Below are 20,386 nucleotides of genomic sequence, written 5' to 3'. Positions count from 1 at the left end.
CTGCATTACTGCATAATGCACCTGAATTACTTAGGGAACAGCACCTGATGTGATCCAGATAATTTACTTATATTAAATGAGTCGAGTGGCAGGTTAAAGTGCTTAAAATAACAGATGTCAGCTTGCATCTGAAGTTAGCTCACCTACCAAAAACCGCCTGTTCCCCTTGGCAACTGTTGCCATGACAACATCCACAGCCAAATTCTGAATGTTAATGCTGCTGACAATGCTTCAGTTCAGAGTAAAACACAGAGCAAAACAGCACATACTGCGTGTATATGTCTCTGCAGCAGTGTGACGGGGAAACAGAGTCATAGCGATGAAACAGGGAATTGCGTTCAAGTGAATTAACCACGCAATTTTTTTCATAGGTTAAATAAACCAGGAGAATATTTTTAAAGTATTTGTTCATCCTTTTGTAGACAGCGTCAGAAATACTGCATATTCAATTTCTTCACATATGCCCGTTTCAGCACCGCGGACAGCGCCCGCCCGCGTGCTGCCCTGTCGCCAAGGAAACGAACTGAGGAGGGCTCGCGCGTCACGAATGTATTCGGCAGGCGGACGTTCAGACTCGCTTCCCGCATTGGCGCTGCATCCGGGAACCTGCCGGTCTGCGTGCGGGTGGGGAAATCGTGAGAGTAATGGCGTTTCCTTATGTAAATATCCGAGAGTATCGCCCGGAATTATATTTAACTGTGATGTTCAGCGACAACTCAAATAAATAGAGTTGGTATATTTCAAAATTTAACGGAGGATGGTAATTTTAATAAGTTAACGTAAAAGTCATCTGTCATTTAAGTTATCTGTATTGCTTCTTAATATCATAACGACAGCGTTCGTTATTTTCATCCGTGTTTTAAAGTATTGTTCGTTATTAAAACTGATCATATTCTGTTGGTTCTCTGGGTAGCTAATATATTAAACTCCAAATTGCTGCATCTCCAGGTCAAAACGACCCGCAGGAAGGTGGCTGTACCCCACCAACGTCAGACACTGCATATCCACTAATGGACACAAGGTGTCAGTGGTTCGTCACAGTGAAACAAACGATGCTTTCTACATTCGGCGAAATGGGCACGATGTAAATGAACAATGAAATTGCCCAAACAGTGACATTATTGGTGAAAGTTCATTGTATACCATTTATAAGGCAATAATATTATATGAGTCGTATTAACGACCGTTGTGCATCTGCTCACATAATAAGCACAGTCAAAAATTACGCATGAATAAATTCAATAATGAGTGATATCGTGGCATTTGGACATTCGGGTACTTTCGGAAAAGTCTTGTGGACCAGCTGTCTTTATCGCTTTGATGTTCAAATTCCACCCAGAAGGAATTATCTTTCTGCACTGTATATGGGAATGTCGCCAAAGGTATGGGATCTAGGCTAATAAAAAACGAACTGGTGGATCGAAATGTGCGTATTGTGACGAGTAAAAATTAGTAAAAATACCTTTTCCAGGTAATCCGGAGAGATGACGCTTTGATTGTTAACCAGAGGGTAGACAGGATCAATGTTTAACTTGAAAGCTACGATAAAGAACCCAATTGAAATACATCGTATTATTGTACAGATTCTAGGAGTTAACGGCAATCCTCTGGGTTTACTATAAGGTCATCTGAATTTTCTAAACACATGACTCGCTTTCAGCTAGAGGGTGCGCGAGACCCTAACATGAATATTAAAGATTGTATAAACTTGGACGAAGTCGTCCGAAGGCGACGTTTTTCGAATGGACACCGTGAACATCAACAGCAATGAGACCCCATTCGTTTAGTACGCTGCTGTTTTATAGTATTGATTGGCGTTTGGGATCCCCAGGCTGACTAAACATTCAAAGATTTAAGAAATAAGAGCATATTTTAAGCGTCAATTTTTTAACTAGAAAACAATCACAAAATCCTGGACCATTTTGACTGCTCATTTGAAAAGGAGAATATGAGTCCTTGCACGTTGTAGTTATGATTATGACACTTGGAGTCACACAGCGGCGGTATTGTCAAAGAAACTGAATAAATCCGGAACCATCTTCCATAACGTACAGGGTATGGTTACTGGAGATTAGATGAGCGGCAGGAGCAGACCACAAAAGCTAGAAGCCCGACAAAACGCCAGACAAAGCATCAATGCTGTAAATCTTCAATTGTAATTATTTCTCCATGAAAGCAAGCATGAATTCCGTTTATTTCTGCGGACGTGTTTAAATATTTAAGATCTAACCATGTGGAGCGGATATTGTACGAAAAAACTGGGATATGCATGGCCATCCATCCATTTTGTGTTTCTCCTGTCATTGTGTGAACGGACTACTCAGATTCGATACCCCATCCAAGAAGAACTGCCGATCGGCACCATAGTTGGAAATGTAGCTAAAGACATGGGGTTCGATAAAAGCGGGCTGGTGGATCGGAATCTACGTATCGTGACGGGAGCAAAGCAGGACCTTTTCCAGGTAAATCAAAGAGACGGCGCCCTGTTTGTTAACCAGAGGATAGACAGAGAGGATCTGTGCGGTAAAACGTCTCCATGTTTGATTAATCTGAAAGCTGTGATAGAAAATCCGCTAGAAATACATCATATTACTGTAGAGATTTTAGATGTCAATGATAATTCCCCGAGTTTTCCAGACAAAAACGATCGATTAGAAATTCCGGAATTTACCGTGACAGGAGCACGATTTCAGCTCGAAGAAGCGCAAGACCCAGATATCGGCCTGAATGCTTTGCATTCATATAAGCTGAGTCAGAACGAGCATTTTCTTTTGGAAACAAAGGATTTGAGTAGCAAAGATAGTAAAATCCCCATTTTAATATTGCAGAAGTCACTGGATAGAGAAAATATCGCACAGATGAATGTAACACTGACAGCTGTAGATGGTGGCAACCCATCCAAATCTGGCACTCTAAATATTACTGTGATTGTTTTGGACGGTAACGACAATGCGCCAGTGTGTGACCAACAACAATATACAGTTATAGCAAAAGAAAATGCACCAATCGGAACATTTTTATTAAAAATTAATGCCACTGACTCAGATGAGGGAGTTAACGGTGAAGTGGAATTCTCATTCAGAAATAAATTCAGAAGCAAAGCTAATGAACTTCTAGATTTAGACTCTGAAACCGGAGAATTAACAGTAAAGGGGTTAATAGATTTTGAGGAAAGTAAAAATTTTGAAATAAATGTTGAGGTCTCTGATAAAGGAGCATTACCACTAAAAACACAATGCAGCGTATTTCTGAAAGTGGAGGATGCGAACGACAACAGGCCTGAGATAGACATCACCTCCTTGTCAAGTCACATTCCCGAGAACGCGCCTGTAGGTACCGTAGTGGCGCTGATCACAGTAACCGACTTAGATTCAGGTGCGAATGGACAGGTAGTTTGTACGCTGCCCGAAGGTATGCCGTTTGACCTGAAACATTCGATTGAGGACCATTTCTATTCATTAGTTACAAAGAGTCGCTTAGACAGAGAGTCAATGTCCAAGTACGATATAACAATAACAGCGAGGGACCTGGGAACCCCTTCGTTATCCTCCGTTAAGACAGTCCACGTGGAATTATCAGACGTTAATGACAACAGACCGGTCTTCTCACAGAGTCCCTACACCTTCTACATGATAGAAAACAACGAGTCTGGGAACTCTATTTTCACTGTAAGTGCCTCTGATGCAGATGAGAATGAAAATTCACGAATTACGTATGCACTTGAAAACGTAATACCCGGTCAAAGTGTAACATCTTTCTTAAACATTAACCCAGATAACGGGAACATACACGCATTAAAAAGCTTTGACTTCGAAACAATTAAAACCTTCCAGTTCCAAGTGGTAGCAAAAGACTCCGGAACCCCGTCGCTAAGCAGCAACGTCACAGTGAATGTGTTCATCCTGGATCAGAACGACAACCCTCCGGTCATCCTGTCTCCTGCCAATACTAATGGATCTGCTGAGGGTGTGGTGGAGATTCCCCGTAATGCAATCGCGGGTCATTTTGTGACTAAAGTAAGAGCCTATGATCCTGACATAGGATACAATGGCTGGTTGTCATTCTCTCTGCAGCAAGTTACGGACCCCAGTCTCTTTGGTTTGGAGCGCTACACAGGAGAGATCAGGACACTTCGGACATTTACTGAATCAGATATTGTTTTGCATAAATTAGTCATACTAGTAAAAGACAACGGAAACATCTCACTGTCAGCTACAGCAACCGTGGTCATAAACGCAGTGGAGACCAAAGAGGCGTTTGCATCTTCTGATACTAAACGCTCAGTAAAGAAGGAAGAGGAGAACAACATCACCTTGTATCTGATGATCTCTCTGGGCTCTGTTTCAGCCCTTTTTGTCTTCAGTATAATCAGCCTGATAGTCATGCAGTGCTCTAAACCTCCAGACTATTCCTCCAAGTACTCACGTGACTCCAACTGCATAGACACGAGCGGGAACGGAACTCTGTGTCACAGCATCCAGTACAGATCCGGAGAGAAACGGTACATGTTAGTTGGACCCAGGATGAGTATCGGTTCTACTATTGTCCCTGGAAGCAACGGGAATACGCTTGTTGTCCATGAACACAGTAAGAGATATTCCGGTGAGGTAAGGCATTGACAATTCTTCTTATAAGTTTCAAAATACTGTAGAATAAAATAGATGCTTGATTGCATAATATACTTAAAAACTTCTATTTAATCTTTCGTGCTGCTAACCCTCCCAGTGCTTATGCGGATCAAATTGAAATTTAAGCAACATTAAATATTTTTTGTTTGTGATTCTGGCCCCGTTACACCCTTTCATTTGACCACTCACATATATTTGCTTTTCTTCCATTTGTTGGATTTGTAGGCCTATACATTAAAATGTATCTTGAAATCCCTTAATTGCCTGAAAACTCACAGTATTCACCATTCAGGTGTTTTATGTAAGTCAGCGAGAAACCTTTTTAACTTAAGTTTTTTTGTGCATAAACCTGCTTATTTGCAAATGAATAAAAATTGCATAAATATTACCAATATCAGAAATGATACGAAACTTTTAATGGAACTTATACAAGTATTAAGCATGTAGATCAAGGTTTTTTTACTGCTTTTTACTCGTTGCCAGTTGCATCTTTTTTTGTATCTCTTTCCTTATATATCAGGTAACTACAATTCTTTTATATCTTGAATACGCGTGGGTTGCATATACATTTGGTCCCAAGGTGGCAGTACTGCCAAAGAAACAGTTGAAAGAGCAGTTAAAACGCCTTCCTCTTCTTTCACGGCTGCACGTAGATAGGCTACGGAGTCGGAACATATTTACCTCGTAATTGTGGGAAATTGGATAATAAGAGAAAAGAATGGATTACCTTACATAATTTTTAAGACCGTGATGCTTAATAATGACCTTTGAATACGGAGTGTAGTTTAATGGTGAAAACGTATTACATCGATATGATGGAGACTAACCAAGGCAAAAGGACACTGCAGTGGGGCTGGCCATTTTTTTATCTTGTGGTTCTGTCGTTGTTGAGCCGAAGAGGATCTTGTCAAGTCCGTTACTCCATCCAGGAGGAATTACCGCTCGGTTCCGTGGTGGGGAATGTGGCTAAAGACGTGGGGTTGGATAGACGCGTGTTGGTGGATCGGAACCTGCGTATTGTGACGGGAACAAAGCAGGATCTTTTCCAGGTAAACCAGAGTGACGGCGCTTTGTTTGTTAACCAGAGAATAGACAGAGAGGACCTATGCGGTAAGACGTCTCAATGTTTTATTAACCTTAAAGCTGTGGTACAGAATCCATTAGAAATGCATCAGATTACTGTTCAGATTATGGATGTCAATGACCATTCCCCCAGTTTCCCCAGTAAAGAGACTCGCATCGAAATTTCTGAATCCGCCACGCCTGGAACTCGCTTTCAGTTAGAAGGTGCTAGAGACCCAGATGTAGGCGTAAATGGGTTACGATTGTATAAACTAGAACAAAATGAACATTTCCGATTGGAAATAGAGGATCTCAACGAGAATAATAAAATTCCCTTCTTAACGTTACAAAAGGCCCTGGACAGGGAAGACAAACCGTATCTCAATTTACTGCTGACCGCTTTGGATGGGGGCAATCCTTCGCGAACCGCTACTTTGAACATTGCGGTAATTGTTTTAGATGTTAATGATAATGCACCAGTTTGTAACGAAAAGAAATACACAGTGACTATAACGGAAAATTCCCCAGTAGATACTGTAGTCTTGCAAGTGAATGCGACTGATTTGGATGACGGCGCCAACGGGGAAATAACATATTTATTTGGAAATAAATTCAGAAGCAAAGCGACAGAATTGTTTGATTTAGACAGAAAAACTGGAGAAATAAAAGTTAAAGGTCTTGTTGACTATGAATTGGAACACATTTATGAAATAAATATCCAGGCCTCAGATGCAGGACAAGTCCCACTGTCAACCCATTGCAACGTTTTTGTACATGTAGAGGATATGAATGATAACCGACCGGAGATAGACATCACCTCGCAGTCCAGCCAGATTCCAGAGAACGCGCCTGTAGGTACCGTAGTGGCGCTGATTGGAGTAACTGACCTGGACTCAGGTGTGAATGGACAGGTAGTTTGTACGCTGCCTGAAGACATGCCGTTTGAACTGAAACATTCAAGTGAGGACAATTTCTATTCGTTAGTAACAAAGAGCCGCTTAGACAGAGAGTTGGTACCACAGTACGAAATAATTATAACTGCAAGGGACCTGGGAACCCCTTCGTTATCCTCCATTAAGACAGTCCGTGTGGAATTATCAGACGTTAACGACAACAGTCCGGTCTTCTCACACAGTCCCTACACCTTCTATATAATGGAAAATAACGACCCCGGTGCATCTATATTCGCCACCAGCGCCTCTGATGCAGATGAAAATGAAAATGCCCAGATTTCATATTCCCTGGAACATGTCATTTCAGGTCAAAGTGTAACATCTTTCTTAAACATTAACCCTGATAATGGTAACATCTACGCATTGAAAAGCTTTGACTTTGAAACAATGAAAACCTTCCACTTCCAAGTGGTAGCTAAAGACTCCGGAACCCCGTCACTAAGCAGCAACGTCATAGTTAATGTGTTTATTCTGGATCAGAACGACAACCCTCCGGTCATCCTGTCTCCTGCCAATACTAATGGATCTGCTGAGGGTGTGGTGGAGATTCCCCGTAATGCAAATGCAGGTCATTTGGTGACTAAAGTTAGAACCTACGACCCTGACATAGGATACAATGGCTGGTTGTCATTCTCTCTGCAGCAAGTCACAGACCCCAGTCTCTTTGGTTTGGAGCGCTACACAGGAGAGATCAGGACACTTCGGTCATTCACTGAATCAGACGAAGTTGTACATAAACTGGTTGTACTGGTAAAAGACAATGGGAACATCTCACTGTCAGCTTCGGCTACCGTGGTTATAAATGCATTGGAGACCAAAGAGAAATTTCCATCTTCTGATATTAAACGCTCAGTAAAGAAGGAAGAGGAGAACAACATCACCTTGTATCTGATGATCTCTCTGGGCTCAGTTTCAGCGCTTTTTGTATTCAGTATAATCGGCCTGATAGTCATGCAGTGCTCTAAACCTCCAGACTATTCCACCAAGTACTCACGTGATTCCAACTGCATAGACACGAGCGGGAACGGAACTCTGTGTCACAGCATCCAGTACAGATCCGGAGAGAAGCGGTACATGTTAGTTGGACCCAGGACAAGTATAGGCTCTACTATTGTCTCTGGAAGCAACGGGAACACTCTGGTGGTCCAAGAATACAATAAGAGAGTTTCTGGTGAGGTAAGACTAATTTTAACATAATCTAACAATTTCTGATTTACGCAGATTTTATGAAGGAGGCCTACTGCACAACATAGTTTTTGGAGTAGGCCTACATTTGTGGTATTTCTTTTCAATTTGCAATTGCATTTGACCTTTCTGCATTGTGACATTCCTCGTGGCTGCTTTGATAGAGCTATATCACGGAGTTGGCATAACATGTTAAATGGTTTTTTTGTGGGGGAGTTTTGCGAAAGCCGACAAACAACAGACAAAAGTTTAGCAACTCATAAATGCATAAAACATACGTTCAGTGCTGGACTGGAAGACTACAAGCGTGTTTATGGCAGATTCTCACATTATATCTCGAAGTGATTTTTGTATCTCGCATTTCCTGTATCTTTTTGCTCCCTCCTTGCTACTGCTCGCTTACCTCGCCAAGGAGAACAAAAAAATTAGTGTGTTTTTTCCCAGATCGCCGGAGGCCTGCACCTCTGACCCCCACAATATGGAAGGATCAACTATATTTGTTGTTAGGAAATGTTTACATTACATAGGCCCATATTTATTAATTTTATCTGACATTCTTCCTGATTTCTCCATATTCTCTAGCATCTAAAATAACCATCGCTTTTGTTTTGTATTTATAAGAAAAGTCAAATTTCAGTAGACTGCTATGATTGTGTATAAGTTGTTATGTTTTGCAAGAAGAGATCAATATTATTTTCTTTCGTGACTCACCGGAATAATTCGCTAAAGTTTGAACCAACCCCTAGTTCAGTGTTCATTTCTCAGGTTATGTAAAAAAAAATTTTCAGGCTATTTAAACTCCCTGTAGTCAGTGCTTACTGCAGCTTTGGACTTAGTGCAGATATTTTGTTTTGATTCTCTGGTTTTGAATCAGGACGTCACGTTTTTGTTGTTGCCCTGGCCTGACTTTCCATTAATTTTCCGGTTTCGTTTAGCTTCTTGTTTTCTGCTTTTTTCTTATTATTTTATCGTACGACATAGTCTTTGTACATACTCCTCTGTATTCTGCACTTGAGTCAAGTTTAATTGCCTTAGTTGCGTACCTTACAGGCAGTAGCACCAGCCTTAATAAGAAATCACACTACAGTGCTCTAGGGCAGGAGTGTCAGGGCCCTGCGTAGCTTTAGTTCGTTCCCTTTTCCACCACAAAGGATTCAGCTCAATAGCTGTGTGGTTATTAGCACAAGTAGATGCAAGGAGTAGAATCAGGTGCGTTAAATGAGGGGAAACCTAAAAATGTGTGGACTCCGGTCCCTGAGGACTGCAGTGTGACTCCCCTGACCTGAGGAGCTCTACTGGGGATCTTTTCTGCCATGAATTTCGAGATCGGCCACCTCCTGTTATGCCGCACCTGCTGGGTTCCAAGCTAGCGTTCATGACGCTGCATTCAATTCGTACTTCGTAAGTTTGTGTTCTGTCACACTCTGTCATTGCCGGTACAGCACTCTTGCACACACTCTGAACGGGCCTCTCTCTCTTCTTACTATATGTCCTTATCTTTCAAATTGTAACTGCAACATTCTTCTTGTATTTGAGCTATTATATGCTTAATGTTGCTGCTGTTTGCGCCTTAATTTTTCCCCGCGGTTACACACAATCTAATCCAAATAGAAAAGCGTCCTGATGTAGTGTACATTTCACAACGAAAGATGTTGTAGTGTCTTATTAATTACTGGTGTTTAAAGTGATCAAGTAAATGACGAGTTTTATATGGCGTGGAGGCGGGAGGCGGCGCTGTTGTCAAAGGAATAGAATAAAATCGGCTTGGTTCGACGTTATAGGCGGTTGTTACCAGAAATAAGCTCAGTGACCGAGTGGACCACAGAGGAAGAAGTGGGGTTCCGCTAAAACGCTAGAGAAACATTTAATGCTGCAAAGGATCATTCATATGTATTGTGAATAAAAGTAAGCATGATTTTTATTGAATTTTGTTTATATATTGGTGGATAATATTTGAGATATGATGGGGATCCAGCATTGGAGGAGGAGACGCCTATGTCTCCATTTTGTGATTCTTATCTTGCTGTGTCAACGGACTTTTCAAATTCGATACGCCATTCAGGAAGAATTGTCTCTCGGAGCCGTGGTGGGGAATGTGGCTAAAGACTTGGGATTGGACGCACGCGGGCCGGAGGATCGCAACCTGCGTATTGTGACGGGAACAAAGCAGGACCTTTTCCAGGTAAATCAAAGAGACGGAGCCGTATTTGTGAACCAGAGGATAGACAGAGAGGATCTGTGCGGTAAAACGGATCCATGTTATATCAATCTAAAAGCTGTGATAGAAAACCCCTTAGAAATACATCATATTACTGTACAAATTTTAGACGTCAATGATCATTCCCCGAGTTTTACTGACAGAGAGTATCGTTTAGAAATTCCCGAGTCAACAGTAACCGGAGCACGATTCCAGCTTGAAGAAGCACAGGATCCAGACATCGGACTGAATGCTTTGCGTTCATATAAACTGAGTCAGAACGATTACTTTGTTTTGGAAACAAGGGACTTGAGAAAAGATAGTAAAATCCCATTTCTAATATTGCAGAAGTCGTTAGATAGAGAAAATATCGCACAGTTTAATGTAACATTGACAGCTATAGATGGTGGTATCCCACCGAAAATTGCTAGTCTGAATATTAATATTACTGTTCTAGATGCTAATGATAATGCCCCAGTGTGTGGTGAGCAGCAATATACAGTTGTAGTAAAAGAAAATATTCCTGTTGGAACCTTTTTGATTAAAATCAATACAACAGATTTAGACGAGGGAGTTAACGGTGAAGTAGAATATTCATTCAGAAATGCATTCAGGAACAAAGTAAGCGATCTTCTAGAACTGGACTCTAAAACCGGAGAATTGACAGTAAAGGGGCTAATAGATTTTGAGGAAAGTAAAAATTATGAAATTAATATTGAGGTCTCTGATAAAGGTGCATTACCATTAAAAACGCAATGCAACGTATTTGTGAAGGTGGAGGATGAGAATGACAACAGGCCAGAGATACACATCACCTCTTTATCCAGTCACGTTCCCGAGAACGCGCCTGTAGGTACTGTGGTGGCGCTTATTGGAGTAACCGACCTGGATTCTGGTGTGAATGGACAGGTAGTTTGTACGCTGCCTGAAGACATGCCGTTTGAACTAAAACATTCGGCTGAGGACAATTTCTATTCGTTAGTAACAAAGAGCCGCTTAGACAGAGAGTTGGTACCACAGTACGAGATAATTATAACTGCGAGGGACCTGGGAATCCCTTCATTATCCTCCATTAAAACAGTTCGCGTGGAATTATCAGACGTTAACGACAACAGTCCGGTCTTCTCACAGAGTCCCTACACTTTTTATATAATGGAAAATAACGAGCCTGGTGCATCGATATTCAGAATTAGCGCATCTGATGCGGATGAGAATGAAAATGCTCTCATTTCCTATTCATTCGGGAATGTAATTCCAAGTCAAAGTGTGACATCTTTCTTAAACATTAACTCCGAGAGTGGTGACATTTATGCGCTGAAAAGTTTTGACTTTGAAACACTGAAAACCGTTAAGTTCCAAGTAGTAGCTAAAGACTCCGGAACTCCATCATTAAGCAACAATGTTACCATAAATGTGTTCATCCTGGATCAGAACGACAACGCTCCGTTCATCCTGTCTCCTGTCAGCAGTAATGGATCTGCTGACGGTGTGGTGGAAATTCCCCGCAATGCAAACGCAGGTCATTTGGTGACTAAAATAAGAGCCTATGATCCTGACATAGGATACAATGGCTGGTTGTCGTTTTCCTTGCAGCAAGTTACAGACCCCAGTCTCTTTGGTTTGGAGCGCTATACAGGACAGATAAGAACACTTCGGCCATTTGCTGAATCAGACGAAGTCGTTCATAAACTGATTGTCCTGGTAAAAGACAATGGGAACATCTCACTGTCAGCTTCGGCTGCTATGGTTATAAAGGCAGTGGAGACCAAAGAGGACTTTGCATCTTCTGATATTAAACGGTCAGTGAAGAAGGAAGAGGAGAACAACATCACCTTGTATCTGATGATCTCTCTGGGCTCAGTTTCAGCGCTTTTTGTATTCAGTATAATCGGCCTGATAGTCATGCAGTGCTCTAAACCTCAAGACTATTCCTCCAAGTACTCGCGTGATTCAAACTGCATAGACACGAGCGGGAACGGAACTCTGTGTCACAGCATCCAGTACAGATCCGGAGAGAAACGGTACATGTTAGTTGGACCTAGAATGAGTATTGGTTCTACTCTTGTCCCTGGGAGCAACGGGAATACGCTTGTGGTCCAAGACCCTGGTATGAGAGTTTCCGGCGAGGTAAGACATTCATACTTACGTATCCAAATTTTGTTCTTGTTATAGCCAACCTGAATGCTTATTTCATGTGATCGTAGGTTTATATCCCTGACTGTACAAGCGCTCAGCATAATGCTCTAAATATTCCGTTAACCCATCATCAGCCGATTTAAGCAATGCAAAGCATATTAACAGTCGGGGAAGGGAGGGGGGGTAGCTGCTGGTGCCTGAGCACCTGGCCCTTTTACCCGAACAATTAAAAGTGTCCCTTTTATAGGTTTTAAGTGACTCATTTCGATAACAAATGATCAGCAACATTTACCGAAGGGAACCCCATCCGTCTGCAAAAATAACCCACTCGACCACCTGCCCCTGAAAATGTCTGTGAATGACACTACGCATTAATATCAGCTTTTTTCATTTATTGATCGTCTGTGTTTTATAATTTAAAATGAATCATTGAGTTAGTCATATCTGAGTCCTTTCCCTTACTTGTTTTAATTTGCTGAAGCTAGTTTTTTACAATCTTGCGATTATCTATCACCATATGGACTAACCAACCCAGTTTTATGCAATCGATAAGACAATTTTGCGGTTTTACTTTTTTTGCTAACGAACCTAAATCATGGAAGATTGGTCAACATGTACACAAATATTATGCATGTTCCCGATGTTTTACAAGAAATGCACATAAAGTCCAGCGTGATTCATTGTGTCATATATAGGTTATGTCAGAATGTATGACGTGAAATAAAAGATTGTTGTATATTATAACGCTCATATTTCATATATATCTTAAAATGTTACATCGAGTGTTTTGTCTCGTTTTAACTTTATGCACACGAATTATTGTGCTGTTCATGCATTTAGAGTCGCTTCTTATATTTATGGTCCAGTGGTGGCAGTATTGGCCAAGGAATTGGAGGAATCGCCGAAATACGTTCCTCTGGTCTATGGGTTGCACGTACATAAGTGACTGAAATCTGCAGAGTATGAACAGTACTATTTCGTGGCTAAATGGCATGGAATGAGCAAAGGCACGAATGAGCTGCCTGCAATTTTTCTTATGATTTTAATGGTAATTGATATTGCCGTTTGAGTAGAGAACATTCCACTATTGTCCCTGGAAGCAACGGGAATACGCTTGTTGTCCATGAACACAGTAAGAGGTTTTCCGGAGAGGTAAGACATTCACATATTCCCATTTATGTTTTGAAACTCTGTTGAAGTAAACGAGAATATGCAATTCCCATTTTCGTGCGATTGCATTTTTGTGCTTTGTACGGCTCGTTTATAAAGTAGAAATTTAAAGTTTTTATTTAACACGTTGACTGTCTCCGTTTCATATTTTTAATACATAATATAACCTCTCACAGTTTTAACGTGTTCCCCTCAATTTGTCTGCCTCTTAAGTATTAAACTTGTCTGCAATTGCCTAAAATGTTACGATGGTTATTGCCAAACTATTTTTATGCACCGTAAGTCACTTGGATTTTGTAAATACGTGATTGGTGGATTAGACTGTATCATTTATAGTTAATAAAATGTGCATTAACATTATACATATATTTTTTACAGTTTAGTATAAATAAAAATTTACAGATTGCAATGTGACACTCGGTGAAGTTTCTAGCTAATGATCAGGGGCTAAGTTCAGTTTACCTGGGGGTTGACTTTTGTTTCTGAAGGAGGGTAACTGGCATCGAGGGTATAATATTCGGGGCGCTCTCCCCGAATAATCGGACCTAACGACGCCGATTGTGACACCTAAACCTGTTAAATGTGTAGATGTATGATTTATGATGTGAAAAGGAATTATCGTCAATCACAATGCTATATTCCATTTATCTCTTTATCGGTCCCTGGAGGATCGGCTCCCCCTTTGAGTCTGGTTCTTCCTAAGGTTTCTTCCTCCTAGAGCGGTCTCAGGCGCCAGACTCAACGTAAATGGCCTTTCAAAGTAAGGGGTATTCTGTTCTCCGAAGTAAGGCGTGTGTTCGAATCCCACCTCCGACAAAAGTTCTTCAATCACTACTTTAGCATTCGAGCAACGGATTGGCTTTAATTGCTTTGTTTTATTTTCGCGTTTCAGGCAAAACTACATAACACTTAAAGACACTTCGGGCATGTAAATGGAGAAGGAAATTATAGTTATACCGAATCTCCTACACACAATACCAAGGTTACCAACTTTGGTCAGCTGACCGGAGTGAGACGTTCAATTCGCCACAAGTCTGCACACCCAGACACACGGATATAAAACGTATGTAGCAGTCGTGTTACCTTTTAAATAGTCTGTAGGTTTTGCAAACTACTCTAATGAGAGATGGAAACCTGGAATATTCAGTCGAATCAGATCAAATATGATGCTAAGTTAGTACTAAGTTAAAATATGTTCCGGACTTGTAACATGCACCCATGATTTGGAACAGTCTCCAGGCTGTCTCTGGCCACGCCCCCGACACTCGGTCCAGCCCCGTCGTGTCGGGAAACTTCGACGCGTTTCGTACCGCTGGCACCTGTTCGGCTGCTTCGTTTCAAAATGTTTAATGTAGAACAGCGCTATGAAAGCAAATGTTAAAAGACATTATGTCAGGACTTTCACTGAAGGCAGCAGAGCATGGTATGTTACTGCTAACGTTTCATGTTGTGTTCAACTTCTTAAATAACATATACTGTCATTCTGATTTCTTTAGATAAACATTGACTTCATTGATATTGTTATTGATTTATCGACAGACCATCATACGTTTTAGACGTTGTAATAATAACACTCTATTGATCCCCAAAGAGAGAAATTCTCTCCTTGCCTGCCCCCTCTTACTGTCCATGATACACAAGCACATATGTAGAAAAACGTCAGCTTGGAAGCCAAGGCTGGACTTAACCTACTCCTTAGGGTTCAACTAGAAACTGCCCCATGGCCGAGCGGTCTCAGGCGCCAGACTCAACGTGAATGGCCTTTCAAAGTATCAATTCTGTTCTCCGAAGTAATGCGTTTGTTCGAATCCCACCTCCGACAAAAGTTCTTCAATCACTACTTTAGCATTCGAGCAACGGATTGGCTTTAATTGCTTTGTTTTATTTTCGCGTTTCAGGCAAAACTACATAACACTTAAAGACACTTCGGGCATGTAAATGGAGAAGGAAATTATAGTTATACCGAATCTCCTACACACAATACCAAGGTTACCAACTTTGGTCAGCTGACCGGAGTGAGACGTTCAATTCGCCACAAGTCTGCACACCCAGACACACGGATATAAAACGTATGTAGCAGTCGTGTTGCCTTTTAAATAGTCTGTAGGTTTTGCAAACTACTCTAATGAGAGATGGAAACCTGGAATATTCAGTCGAATCAGATCAAATATGATGCTAAGTTAGTACTAAGTTAAAATATGTTCCGGACTTGTAACATGCACCCATGATTTGGAACAGTCTCCAGGCTGTCTCTGGCCACGCCCCCGACACTCGGTCCAGCCCCGTCGTGTCGGGAAACTTCGACGCGTTTCGTACCGCTGGCACCAGTTCGGCTGCTTCGTTTCAAAATGTTTAATGTAGAACAGAGCTATGAAAGCAAATGTTAAAAGACATTATGTCAGGACTTTCACTGAAGGCAGCAGAGCATGGTATGTTATTGCTAACGTTTCATGTTGTGTTCAACTTCTTAAATAACATATACTGTCATTCTGATTTCTTTAGATAAACATTGACTTCATTGATATTGTTATTGATTTATCGACAGACCATCATACGTTTTAGACGTTGTAATAATAACACTCTATTGATCCCCAAAGAGAGAAATTCTCTCCTTGCCTGCCCCCTCTTACTGTCCATGATACACAAGCACATATGTAGAAAAACGTCAGCTTGGAAGCCAAGGCTGGACTTAACCTACTCCTTAGGGTTCAACTAGAAACTGCCCCATGGCCGAGCGGTCTCAGGCGCCAGACTCAACGTGAATGGCCTTTCAAAGTATCAATTCTGTTCTCCGAAGTAAGGCGTGTGTTCGAATCCCACCTCCGACAAAAGTTCTTCAATCACTACTTTAGCATTCGAGCAACGGATTGGCTTTAATTGCTTTGTTTTATTTTCGCGTTTCAGGCAAAACTACATAACACTTAAAGACACTTCGGGCATGTAAATGGAGAAGGAAATTATAGTTATACCGAATCTCCTACACACAATACCAAGGTTACCAACTTTGGTCAGCTGACCGGAGTGAGACGTTCAATTCGCCACAAGTCTGCACACCCAGACACACGGATATAAAACGTATGTAGCAGTCGTGTTACCTTTTAAATAGTCTGTAGGTTTTGCAAACTACTCTAATGAGAGATGGAAACCTGGAATATTCAGTCGAATCAGATCAAATATGATGCTAAGTTAGTACTAAGTTAAAATATGTTCCGGACTTGTAACATGCACCCATGATTTGGAACAGTCTCCAGGCTGTCTCTGGCCACGCCCCCGACACTCGGTCCAGCCCCGTCGTGTCGGGAAACTTCGACGCGTTTCGTACCGCTGGCACCTGTTCGGCTGCTTCGTTTCAAAATGTTTAATGTAGAACAGCGCTATGAAAGCAAATGTTAAAAGACATTATGTCAGGACTTTCACTGAAGGCAGCAGAGCATGGTATGTTACTGCTAACGTTTCATGTTGTGTTCAACTTCTTAAATAACATATACTGTCATTCTGATTTCTTTAGATAAACATTGACTTCATTGATATTGTTATTGATTTATCGACAGACCATCATACGTTTTAGACGTTGTAATAATAACACTCTATTGATCCCCAAAGAGAGAAATTCTCTCCTTGCCTGCCCCCTCTTACTGTCCATGATACACAAGCACATATGTAGAAAAACGTCAGCTTGGAAGCCAAGGCTGGACTTAACCTACTCCTTAGGGTTCAACTAGAAACTGCCCCATGGCCGAGCGGTCTCAGGCGCCAGACTCAACGTGAATGGCCTTTCAAAGTATCAATTCTGTTCTCCGAAGTAAGGCGTGTGTTCGAATCCCACCTCCGACAAAAGTTCTTCAATCACTACTTTAGCATTCGAGCAACGGATTGGCTTTAATTGCTTTGTTTTATTTTCGCGTTTCAGGCAAAACTACATAACACTTAAAGACACTTCGGGCATGTAAATGGAGAAGGAAATTATAGTTATACCGAATCTCCTACACACAATACCAAGGTTACCAACTTTGGTCAGCTGACCGGAGTGAGACGTTCAATTCGCCACAAGTCTGCACACCCAGACACACGGATATAAAACGTATGTAGCAGTCGTGTTACCTTTTAAATAGTCTGTAGGTTTTGCAAACTACTCTAATGAGAGATGGAAACCTGGAATATTCAGTCGAATCAGATCAAATATGATGCTAAGTTAGTACTAAGTTAAAATATGTTCCGGACTTGTAACATGCACCCATGATTTGGAACAGTCTCCAGGCTGTCTCTGGCCACGCCCCCGACACTCGGTCCAGCCCCGTCGTGTCGGGAAACTTCGACGCGTTTCGTACCGCTGGCACCAGTTCGGCTGCTTCGTTTCAAAATGTTTAATGTAGAACAGAGCTATGAAAGCAAATGTTAAAAGACATTATGTCAGGACTTTCACTGAAGGCAGCAGAGCATGGTATGTTATTGCTAACGTTTCATGTTGTGTTCAACTTCTTAAATAACATATACTGTCATTCTGATTTCTTTAGATAAACATTGACTTCATTGATATTGTTATTGATTTATCGACAGACCATCATACGTTTTAGACGTTGTAATAATAACACTCTATTGATCCCCAAAGAGAGAAATTCTCTCCTTGCCTGCCCCCTCTTACTGTCCATGATACACAAGCACATATGTAGAAAAACGTCAGCTTGGAAGCCAAGGCTGGACTTAACCTACTCCTTAGGGTTCAACTAGAAACTGCCCCATGGCCGAGCGGTCTCAGGCGCCAGACTCAACGTGAATGGCCTTTCAAAGTATCAATTCTGTTCTCCGAAGTAAGGCGTGTGTTCGAATCCCACCTCCGACAAAAGTTCTTCAATCACTACTTTAGCATTCGAGCAACGGATTGGCTTTAATTGCTTTGTTTTATTTTCGCGTTTCAGGCAAAACTACATAACACTTAAAGACACTTCGGGCATGTAAATGGAGAAGGAAATTATAGTTATACCGAATCTCCTACACACAATACCAAGGTTACCAACTTTGGTCAGCTGACCGGAGTGAGACGTTCAATTCGCCACAAGTCTGCACACCCAGACACACGGATATAAAACGTATGTAGCAGTCGTGTTACCTTTTAAATAGTCTGTAGGTTTTGCAAACTACTCTAATGAGAGATGGAAACCTGGAATATTCAGTCGAATCAGATCAAATATGATGCTAAGTTAGTACTAAGTTAAAATATGTTCCGGACTTGTAACATGCACCCATGATTTGGAACAGTCTCCAGGCTGTCTCTGGCCACGCCCCCGACACTCGGTCCAGCCCCGTCGTGTCGGGAAACTTCGACGCGTTTCGTACCGCTGGCACCAGTTCGGCTGCTTCGTTTCAAAATGTTTAATGTAGAACAGAGCTATGAAAGCAAATGTTAAAAGACATTATGTCAGGACTTTCACTGAAGGCAGCAGAGCATGGTATGTTATTGCTAACGTTTCATGTTGTGTTCAACTTCTTAAATAACATATACTGTCATTCTGATTTCTTTAGATAAACATTGACTTCATTGATATTGTTATTGATTTATCGACAGACCATCATACGTTTTAGACGTTGTAATAATAACACTCTATTGATCCCCAAAGAGAGAAATTCTCTCCTTGCCTGCCCCCTCTTACTGTCCATGATACACAAGCACATATGTAGAAAAACGTCAGCTTGGAAGCCAAGGCTGGACTTAACCTACTCCTTAGGGTTCAACTAGAAACTGCCCCATGGCCGAGCGGTCTCAGGCGCCAGACTCAACGTGAATGGCCTTTCAAAGTATCAATTCTGTTCTCCGAAGTAAGGCGTGTGTTCGAATCCCACCTCCGACAAAAGTTCTTCAATCACTACTTTAGCATTCGAGCAACGGATTGGCTTTAATTGCTTTGTTTTATTTTCGCGTTTCAGGCAAAACTACATAACACTTAAAGACACTTCGGGCATGTAAATGGAGAAGGAAATTATAGTTATACCGAATCTCCTACACACAATACCAAGGTTACCAACTTTGGTCAGCTGACCGGAGTGAGACGTTCAATTCGCCACAAGTCTGCACACCCAGACACACGGATATAAAACGTATGTAGCAGTCGTGTTACCTTTTAAATAGTCTGTAGGTTTTGCAAACTACTCTAATGAGAGATGGAAACCTGGAATATTCAGTCGAATCAGATCAAATATGATGCTAAGTTAGTACTAAGTTAAAATATGTTCCGGACTTGTAACATGCACCCATGATTTGGAACAGTCTCCAGGCTGTCTCTGGCCACGCCCCCGACACTCGGTCCAGCCCCGTCGTGTCGGGAAACTTCGACGCGTTTCGTACCGCTGGCACCAGTTCGGCTGCTTCGTTTCAAAATGTTTAATGTAGAACAGAGCTATGAAAGCAAATGTTAAAAGACATTATGTCAGGACTTTCACTGAAGGCAGCAGAGCATGGTATGTTATTGCTAACGTTTCATGTTGTGTTCAACTTCTTAAATAACATATACTGTCATTCTGATTTCTTTAGATAAACATTGACTTCATTGATATTGTTATTGATTTATCGACAGACCATCATACGTTTTAGACGTTGTAATAATAACACTCTATTGATCCCCAAAGAGAGAAATTCTCTCCTTGCCTGCCCCCTCTTACTGTCCATGATACACAAGCACATATGTAGAAAAACGTCAGCTTGGAAGCCAAGGCTGGACTTAACCTACTCCTTAGGGTTCAACTAGAAACTGCCCCATGGCCGAGCGGTCTCAGGCGCCAGACTCAACGTGAATGGCCTTTCAAAGTATCAATTCTGTTCTCCGAAGTAAGGCGTGTGTTCGAATCCCACCTCCGACAAAAGTTCTTCAATCACTACTTTAGCATTCGAGCAACGGATTGGCTTTAATTGCTTTGTTTTATTTTCGCGTTTCAGGCAAAACTACATAACACTTAAAGACACTTCGGGCATGTAAATGGAGAAGGAAATTATAGTTATACCGAATCTCCTACACACAATACCAAGGTTACCAACTTTGGTCAGCTGACCGGAGTGAGACGTT

General features: G+C 41.5%; 2 protein-coding genes and 1 long non-coding RNA gene across 12 annotated transcripts in view; 2 read left to right on the top strand and 1 right to left on the bottom strand.

The window, feature by feature from the left end:
- Positions 1-1,817: 1,817 nt before the first annotated feature.
- The window catches only part of LOC125712607 (protocadherin alpha-8-like), a 92,826-nt gene continuing 74,257 nt past the window's right edge, over positions 1,818-20,386 (top strand). For 2 of the 9 annotated variants that reach the window (XM_048982847.1, XM_048982844.1), the window contains exon 1: positions 1,818-4,312. In XM_048982847.1, the coding sequence (XP_048838804.1) occupies positions 2,232-4,312 (2,081 nt within the window). In that variant the 5' untranslated portion in view covers positions 1,818-2,231. Of the gene's footprint in view, positions 4,608-20,386 lie in introns of all 9 variants that reach the window. The other 7 variants (XM_048982845.1, XM_048982846.1, XM_048982843.1 and 4 more) reach the window with 7 other exon arrangements.
- The window catches only part of LOC125712613 (uncharacterized), a 60,872-nt gene continuing 44,674 nt past the window's right edge, over positions 4,189-20,386 (bottom strand). For both annotated transcript variants that reach the window (XR_007383356.1, XR_007383357.1), the window contains exon 3: positions 4,189-4,312. This is a non-coding gene — a long non-coding RNA (uncharacterized LOC125712613). The remainder of the gene's footprint in view (positions 4,313-20,386) is intronic.
- Positions 5,266-7,840, top strand: LOC125712608 (protocadherin alpha-8-like). Its single transcript, XM_048982848.1, has one exon. It carries the CDS (start codon positions 5,417-5,419, stop codon positions 7,838-7,840), a length of 2,424 nt encoding a protein of 807 aa, XP_048838805.1. The 5' UTR covers positions 5,266-5,416.

This window comes from Brienomyrus brachyistius, chromosome 18, assembly GCF_023856365.1.
Source record: "Brienomyrus brachyistius isolate T26 chromosome 18, BBRACH_0.4, whole genome shotgun sequence".
NCBI lineage: Eukaryota > Metazoa > Chordata > Actinopteri > Osteoglossiformes > Mormyridae > Brienomyrus > Brienomyrus brachyistius.
The sequence above is the reverse complement of the archived record's forward strand: the minus strand, read 5'-3'. Positions and strand labels throughout refer to the sequence as shown.

What these genes read in the sequence shown, in the direction of transcription:
- LOC125712608 (XM_048982848.1), top strand. Translation starts at nt 5,417, where the DNA reads ATGGTGAAAACGTATTACATCGATATGATGGAGACTAACCAAGGCAAA.